This window comes from Ascidia mentula, chromosome 6 (assembly GCF_947561715.1).
Source record: "Ascidia mentula chromosome 6, kaAscMent1.1, whole genome shotgun sequence".
Lineage (NCBI taxonomy): Eukaryota > Metazoa > Chordata > Ascidiacea > Phlebobranchia > Ascidiidae > Ascidia > Ascidia mentula.
The window spans coordinates 3726898-3736082 of NC_138571.1; the positions used below are offsets into that span (position 1 = coordinate 3726898).

General features: G+C 37.7%; 1 protein-coding gene and 1 long non-coding RNA gene across 2 annotated transcripts; both read right to left on the bottom strand.

The window, feature by feature from the left end:
* Window positions 1-273: 273 nt before the first annotated feature.
* Window positions 274-7903, bottom strand: LOC145906902 (uncharacterized). Its single transcript, XM_082994364.1, has 8 exons — window positions 7841-7903; window positions 7671-7766; window positions 7514-7610; window positions 2538-2636; window positions 1932-2174; window positions 1736-1869; window positions 939-1128; window positions 274-693 (listed from the first exon to the last, which is right to left on the bottom strand). The coding sequence occupies exons 1-8, from the start codon at window positions 7901-7903 to the stop codon at window positions 416-418; spliced, it is 1200 nt and encodes a 399-aa protein (XP_082850490.1). The 3' UTR covers window positions 274-415.
* Window positions 7904-7931: 28 nt separating this feature from the next.
* Window positions 7932-8837, bottom strand: LOC145906858 (uncharacterized). Its single transcript, XR_014402873.1, has 3 exons — window positions 8735-8837; window positions 8438-8586; window positions 7932-8027 (listed from the first exon to the last, which is right to left on the bottom strand). It is a non-coding gene; the product is annotated as an uncharacterized LOC145906858 (long non-coding RNA).
* Window positions 8838-9185: the final 348 nt, after the last annotated feature.

Below are 9185 nucleotides of genomic sequence, written 5' to 3' on the forward strand. Positions count from 1 at the left end.
TCTTCTGCATCAAACCATTTCTGTTCGACGGCCAGAAACAATTTATTAACGGTCAGTAATGCTTATGCATAAAAATTCCTGATAAATTTTGACGAAGATAGGATAACACCGCGACTTATCCAAATGTACACTACGATCACCACAAAAAACAAATCACAGAAATTACTTTGAAAATTTTATACACAACGATAAAATGATGCAGAAACAACGCGTAATTGTCAATATAAAAAAGAACTAAGTTGCAAGAAAAGGATTTATCTCAAAAATACCGCATTTATAAACAACTATGACTGCATTCTTATGAGCATGCTTATTAGGGAACATGTTTTTAGTATAGACTGCTTAAAAATGAATTAACAATATTAGCCCTTTAAAAATTTTGCGTGGGTAAACAACATAGAGTGGCTGATTAATATTACTGGTAAGTGATGATGTACTTCGGATAAGCTTGCGTGTCCCTAAAAATTACGTACATTGTCGGGTTATTGGAGTCGTCCACTGCACTATTGGCTCCAGGGTCATAACGTGAGTGATCTTTCATGCCCTGATAACCCTCGCAATAGCGGCCTGTAACAACTTCTGCCAAAATCATTCGACGTGTTTCATGCTCGTCTGGAACCGCAAAAATGTGGGAGTAATTGGATGTGGTAGCAAAGTAATCTCCTTCCCCCATTCTGATTGATTCCCTCTCACCTATTAAAAAGATGTCGGTAAGAACTATTATTGTTCACCGAAAACCAGATAAAAAGTTTTAGCGTATCTATCTAACTGTATACAATATTATGAAAACATCGCTATGTAGGCAAAAATAAAACCAGACTATGCCGTTTTGGTTTTTAAGGTATGGATAAATAAACATGTTGCACCCAAACAAGGAAACGTAGGCCAGTACTGAAAAATAACAGCTAATAAGACGCATTAGTGCAATTTTTCCTTACCACTAGTGCCGCAATAACTTTTGTCAAAGCCTTCGCTACATATGCTCACGACAGCCCTTTTCGATGTTCCATGAAATAATTCTTTTGTTACCGGAAAACGTTGTAGATTTTCACGTTGTAACTGCGTTTGCACGGAATGCTTCTCAACCAGAAATTTCTGATACAACCGATTGTTGTCAACTCGTTGAATCTGTGTACACGAAAAACTTCGAACGTGAATCAATTTGCCGAAGCACACAACTGGAGTTATTTTACTAATTTTTACCGAAAAGACATAAAACGCGCTGGACTGACCTGTAAACCAAACATAGTCACAAAAATCACAGATGAGACTTTAAAGCATTATATGCAATAACAAAGAAATATATAGTTGTTAGTCAATACGTTAAATAAACCAATAACAACAAATATGCTGATAAAAAAACGATGAACTACACCTGATCGATGAACCAAGTCATCCTGGTAGGCTGTCCATCGGTACCGTGTCTATAGTTGCTCAGTAAAACTTTTTAGTCATTTCATTTCTTACATATCCAGATTTTTATTTGTCTATTTTTAATTTTTATTAAGGTTACTTTCCCTTGTGTGGGAGACCTTCGCTCGTACTTAGTTATTTTTCGTTACTTTTGTGTTTTACTCTTGGCAGAATCTGGTGATGCCCTTTTCAGAGCGAAATATATTTTTCTGCTAATAATAAAAACACATTTAAAAGAGCTGTCTGACAGATTGACTTAAAAGTTTTACTCAGCAACTACCAACAAATGTTTTACACATTCTCTCCAATGTTCTTGACTTACACTTATAATTTTTTGATTATGCGAGCACTTAAACTTGCGAAGAACATCCAAAAATTCTTGGCTACCATCCCTGACTTCTACAAATCCCCATTTATCAGTTTTTATTTTCGATGATTCATTTGCTGGAATTTTTGCTGTACACAAAATGGTTTCTTTTTTGGCTCAAGGTTTACAATTTATTGAATAAACTTCTTACCTATTTGTTGTTGTTGACATAGCTTTTGTATCAAGTCATTTTGTAGTTGAATCTGTTTTTTCATGTGTCGAATTTCCCTTTTGTGTTGCACTGATTGGTCTGATAAAATCTTTCTCAATTTTTGTATTTCTTTTTCGTGTATCTCTTTTTCATGCTCTACATTTTGTTGTGCCACATTTTCATCCACCAGTAGTTGCCATTGTTGTTTGGTATTATTGTCCATTAGTAACTGTACATTATTTCCTATCAAAATCACAAAAAAACACTCTTATGTTTGGCAGAACTCCAGCGGCATTTATGGCATAGTTTTCTCTTTGTTTGTGGATTTTATGGATGATAAACAGCATAAAGACTATATTGGAAAGAAAGTAATTTAAGTGCATATTGCTAAAAGATTTATATTATCATTTTTCCAAATAATCAGTGTACTTACGATTACTATCTGTGCTGCTTGAAGCACTGGAATCTATAATAAAGTATAATATTATCTGAAATATTGCAGTAGGATTACGATTCAGACTATGTATGAACAAAAAATTTAAATTTGATATCATATGAAATAAAAAAAAGTCCAACATAATATAAGCAATTTGAAATTGAACCTACCAGCCACCAGATGAAGATGAAATATAACTGTATTGCCCTGAAGACCAACTTGGCTTTTCTCAATTTTTGCTGATGTTGCATTAATGTTTTGTGACTGATCTGTAATTAAACAATCAAAATTTGTGTCAATAAGTCAGATATATTAGGGTTGCATTTTTATAACTAAATAAAAACTATCATATATTGATTACTCAAGTTTTCATTCTGGCAAAAACCTTATCTGCTAATACCACTAAGTGCATGAATGATATTTGCTACAAAATGGCATGAACATATAAATAATGGTGACAAAATGTATTGCCAATATTATTTTGGAGCATGGATAATGAATCGTTACCAAATTGATTAGTTATTGCTATAAACAACTTTCGAGGTTTCCGTAAAAAAATCACATACTGTTGCCTGGTTTCTGGTCTCCCATTTGTGTTTATATCATTCACAAAGCAATGCTTGAAGACATTGTTAGTTTTTAAAGCTACAAATAATACAACTTTAGAAGGCAATGCAACAAAGTTAGATTTTTTATGACTATTTCCTAGCAGAGCAATACATAACACATTATTTACATTTACACAGCATTCATATCCTTTGCGGTACAAATATTGAAAATAGCAACTTTGTGATAACTTATTTATAAACTTGGAAGACAAAGCTTGACAATTTTTCACAACTGAATGCTTGCTGATTACTATGGTAATAGACCACTGATACAAACTGTTTTTGCTTCATTAATAAAGCAGCTGAAATATCCTGGTCCAGTCACATACAAAACAGTGCAAACATATAACCAGTGATTGGTAGGGCTCAAAACTCGCATTTATTTAAAGTAATGCTGTGTTTCATACATGTAGCCTACCTTAAAAAGGCTCCAGTAAGTACAAATAGTTCCTCTTTCACATAATTTAGTTCCGCTCTGTCAGTTTGTTTGCATAACACAAGGCAGACAAACAAAGATAAAAATTATTAACCAGAACGGAACAAAGTTAATGTGATTGATCGAATTAATAACCCAAGTTGTGGTTGAAAAATTGGTTGATATAAATTACTTGGTCTAATGACTCCATTTACTCTTTTCTGAAAATACAACAACAAAATGTGGTTGTGTGTAAGGGGATGTCCCTTTCCTGAAGGTTATGAGTGTGTGGTTTCGGGTGCTTCTAAAACGTGCTCGTGCAACTAGGTGGAGCTATGTGTAACTTTGTGGAACTATGTGTCGCTATGTGCAACTAGGTGGAGCTATGTGTAACTTTGTGGAACTATGTGAAGCTATGTGCAACTATGAGGAGCTATGTGCAAGTGGAGCTATGCGCAACTATGTGTCGCTATGTGTCGCTATGTGGAGCTATGTGCAACTATGTGAAGCTATGTGCAACTATGTGGAGCTATGGGCAACTATGTGTAGCTATGTGCAACTATGTGGAGCTGTGTGCAACTATGTGAAGCTATGTGGAGATATGTGAAGCTATGTGAAGCTATGTGCAACTATGTGGAGCTATGTGTGACTATATGTAACTATGTGGAGCTATGTGTCGCTATGTGATCGACCCAAACCACCTGCAACTTATTATCCAAAACAAGCACGAGGCGAAAAGTATTGAAAATATGTCAAAGTAACGTTATATACGCCTTGGTTATGCTATGTCTTCCAACGCGTTTATAAACCGCCTTTTGCCAAGGTTACTCAATTGCCAATTAGCCCCATACACCTTTCCTTGCAAAATAGCTTGCAAACACTAGTAATGAAACAAATTTTTGTTCGTGATGTAACCGAAGAATACACGTTGTTGAAGCAGCGATGACACAATAGCAATACTAAGGAGAACAATGCAAGACAATGCCAAAATAAAGACTTCTGTTCATTAACAAAACTAGGCAAATATACGTTGAAGTACAGTAACAACATATACACATGCATATAACAGGGTTCGCCAAACACTTTTCCAAGCGCCGCACACATGCGAGTGTAAGGATGATCGGAGGGCGGACAACTGTTTAAAACTGTTTTCTTGTATGCAGGGAATTCAAAAGCAATAATTCCAATTTCATACAGTGTCAAAAAAGCAGAATCTATAAACAAGATGTCCAAAATGTAAAATGTAGTGACGTATAGAGTAAAACCAAGATTTAACGTGCAGTATTCAATTATATTTCTTGCTATGGGCGTCTAAGCTTTGCGGGCCTTGATGACCTATGGCACATAGCTCCACATACTTGCACTAGCTTCACAAAGTTGCACATAGCTCCACGCAGCGACACATAGCTTCACATAGTTGCACATAGCTTCACACCGTTGCACATAGCTGCACATAGCGACACATAGCTTCACGTAGCGACACATAGCTTCACATAGTTGCACATAGCTCCACATAGTTGCACATAGCTACACATGGCTCCACATAGTTGCACATAGCGGCACATAGCTCCACACAGTTGCACATGGCGACACATAGCTCCACACAGTTGCACATAGCTCCACATAGTTGCACATAGCGACACATAGCTCCACATAGTTGCACATGGCGACACATAGCTCCACACAGTTGCACATAGCGACACATAGCTCCACACAGTTGCACATAGCTCCACATAGTTGCACATAGCGGCACATAGCTCCACACAGTTGCACATGGCGACACATAGCTCACACAGTTGCACATAGCTCCACATAGTTGCACATAGCGACACATAGCTCCACATAGTTGCACATGGCGACACATAGCTCCACACAGTTGCACATAGCTCCACATAGTTGCACATAGCGAAACATAGCTCCACATAGTTGCACATGGCGACACATAGCTCCACACAGTTGCACATAGCGACACATAGCTCCACACAGTTGCACATAGCTCCACATAGTTGCACATAGCGACACATAGCTCCACATAGTTGCACATAACGACACATAGCTCCACATAGTTGCACGAGCACATTTTAGAAGGACCGTGTGGGTTCTGTAAGATTATAATTTTTGTGTAAGCTGCAGACAGATGGCTACTGTTTTTACCTAAAAGGTCTTATCAGTGCAGCTGGTGTGACTATCAGACGACTTTGCTGACCAAACGGCCAAGCAAAGACTTCCACTTTGCGGTGACTATACAAATACCGTCATCAGTTGGGCACCAAACTAGGTACAACCTAACGGAGAAAACAAAGTGGAAACACTATGACCAAGCAAAGCTCAACCAATAGTGCCGCCAGGCCCCATGTCACAGGAATCATAAGATAAGCAAGGTGGAGCCACCTTGTTTTCTCCATAAGGTTGCACCTAGTTTAGTGCCCAACGGATGACGGTGATTGTATAGTCACCACAAAGTGGAAGTCTTTGCTTGGCCGTTTGGTCAGCAAAGTCGTCTGAAAGTCACATCAGCAGCACTGATGAGACAGACCTTTTAGGTCGAAACAGTGGCCATCTGGCCTCAGCTTACACAATTCATATTATTGGCTCCACTGTCCTTATGTTATAATTTCACGTATGCAAACGTTTAACTGCTGTGTGTGTGACGATGACCGCAATGAGTAGCGCTTAACTTCCATTGTTAGTTGTTGAGGTTAACTCTATTCAAGAGTTGTCAAGAGTTGGTTTGTGTTGCAGAAGTGTAAACTAATATGGATCTGTTGAAAGCAAAGTACCCTGACGCTGTCGATCGCGCACCGCATCACAATCTGTATTTATATGTAAGTACGAGACAACGATTACCAGTTGCTTTAGTTTTTATTGTGCGAATGCTCACTTCGGTGTCATAGCAAGGGAGTTTTGACGGGACTCGAGGTTTACTTTAAAAGACATCGCCCACAAAGAGTAAAGCAAGACGATCACCTCAAATGCTTACTTAATAAATGTGTAAAAAGTATAAATAAAAAATTACACTGATACAAATGTACAAACGTGGTGTAAACCAAACATGTGTTCTCGCCCTCAAATTGATTTCGGTCATTACTCCAGTTTTAGCTAAATCACCCTAACCGCTTTCGAACTAGCTTAGCCTGTGATGCATGACGGTTTTTCTAGTAATGACAAAAATCAAGTAGGAATCATGACGCGAACCTGCTATTGACGCTCATGTCACATCCGTATGCCGACTTCCACGTTGCTATGCATTTCACTCACTGATGAAAGAACTTGATTGTTTTTTGTTGATTGTGTTAAATAGAATTAAACAGATTGAAAACTTTTGCCTCTCAACTTATCCAGCAAATTGATAAAAAATAATTCTAGATTCATTTACCATAAGAATGCGCCACAGTAATGCAACTTAAATAAACTGTGAATGTCTATATAAGCTTAAAGAGCTCCGTTCAAGTTGAGAGACAGTCATTGGCCGTTTTGGTTAAACCTGATTAATGATTTAAATTGATCTCATAATAACAATTTGTCATGACACAATTGACAGAAATTTTTGGTCAATTTGGAAAAGCGTACAACATCAGCGGCTTACACATAAACCCATTCAGTTAATTTGATTTGATTTAAAAAGCTTCAAATGGACGAAACGCCAACAAAATATGAAAAAAAGATAAAAGATTGAAATTTATTCTCGATAAACATACTTTTTATTAAATTTGTTGAAATTTTTTTTTTATGTTTGTGCACTATTCTTCTGTCAATCCGAATAATAATAAACTGTTAAACATCGTTAAAATTCTTTTACAAAAGATAATCATTTTCTATCGTTTTGAGTTAAACAGTGAAGGAAGTTGAAATTTTGCAATCATTTTTTACAATCCAAACAAACTAGTTTGTTGGTGTGTGCCTGCCCTCGTGTGGTTTATTATATAACGTTGTATGCAGAAGGTTTTTTGCGGATGAAATGCAGAATCACTCCCACGGTAAGGACAAGAAACCCGACAGCAAGTAGAGTAAATGTAAAGTTGATGTTATGTGTTGTTTCCTTTTCCACATCTAAAGACACGAAAGCATATTTTATCGTTTCTTTGCATTCAGAGCTTCTTAAAATCGCTGTGGATTTCATTACCTGTGCACATTTTGCCGCCTCTAGTAAGTTTTCTTCCCTCGAAACACGAACACTCAGCTTTTCCCTCAACAATTTCACACACGTCCGAACACATTCCCTTCAACAATACACGCAATCTATGAAGATTTACCGATATTTTAAAACTATTATTTCTTACGTTGTAACACTTCTCAGCTTGTACGATTTTAATGGGACCGAATGTTAGCTGTCTGTGGTGGTCTGGATTAACAGAACGGCGTTTCCTCATACAACCCTGGAAAAGAATGTCAGACTCATGAAGTTGTTGTCGCCTAGGACGGTATGAAGTATTATGTTTTGCATACTTACAGGGTCAACACAGGCTCCAGTTGAATTCTGGCAAATGGTTGAATAACAATGGACGAAAATCATTTGTTCCACGTCACTAACGTTGGTCCACACAAAGGTCTGAAACCTGAAGGTTGAATTATCGGCCTGGAAGTTTCTCAACACCTCCCTGGTTCCAGTTGGTTCATCACCACTTGTATCGGCACAACTGTAACGTATCGGTAAAGTGTTAGTTGTACCGATCGATGCGCCGTCAAAATGTTAGTGGTAAAACAATAATGGCTGGTGCTAAATACATTTATTTCCCAGGGGGAATTTTTCTTATATAACATGTCTAAAGAAAACAGATAGCAAGTCATTGTTGCTTCTGAGACAGTTTTATTCTGAGACAGTTTTACTTCTACTTTACGCGGGTTTTCGTCTATTTCAGATACTCCTGCCACAAAACTGCAAACAAATATGAGTGTTTCTGTCAACAACTTACTGTCCAGATATGATGGGGTATGACGGTTCTGTGTTCGGGTCTAAGGTCTGCGTCGCCCAACACGTTTCAAGCTTAAATGAAAGAAGGCATTACACACGTTTTTATTTGGTTTGAGTTGCTTTAGCCGTGATTACCTCAATGATAAATTCCCCGTCAGTAACTTGATCAAGAGCAACCTTTCCATACAAGAAGTCGGGAACGGCGACGGAAGCGTCCGCAGGCAGAGCAGAAGAAAAGGCATCGCTGTCGTAAAGTTGGAGGGACATTTCGAATTCCCCGGAAACTGGATTCAGAGCAGTTATAACTTCACTGAGATCAAACACATATAGTTGGATCTTCAAATTCGAGTTAAAATATGTAACTAGAGCTTATGTACTTTATCTGCGGCAGAATGTTGACGGATGTCAACTCAACTGTGGCGTTGAACATACAAGTAATGTTTAAGGCGTATCGGATGTAACGTTGCACTGGGTCGGAGAGATCCAATTGTTTTTGGTTCCATATGGTGTACGTCATCTCAATCACATCAGAACCTCCAGGCTGTAAAAAACACGTCGGTTGCACAGCAAGAGAGTCGGAAAATAAAACATGAAGAAAATGACCAAAGTAATATTACGACCAGTATATCGTGATTTTAAATGTTAGTTTAGCAAAATAAGAGTTAGTATGCCGAAAACCTGTAGTGAGATCATAGGAGGCAGACTTCTTATATACATTATGAAGTAATCGAAACGCGATGAGAGCATGACTGACAAGTGTCGAAAAATTAACAATGGCGGTGCTCTATCGCCACATGGTGGATAATTTAAACATGAAATTCCGACTATGAATTGTTACGATAGCTGCTTCCTTGATGGCATGTTTTGAAACAAAATTTTCATT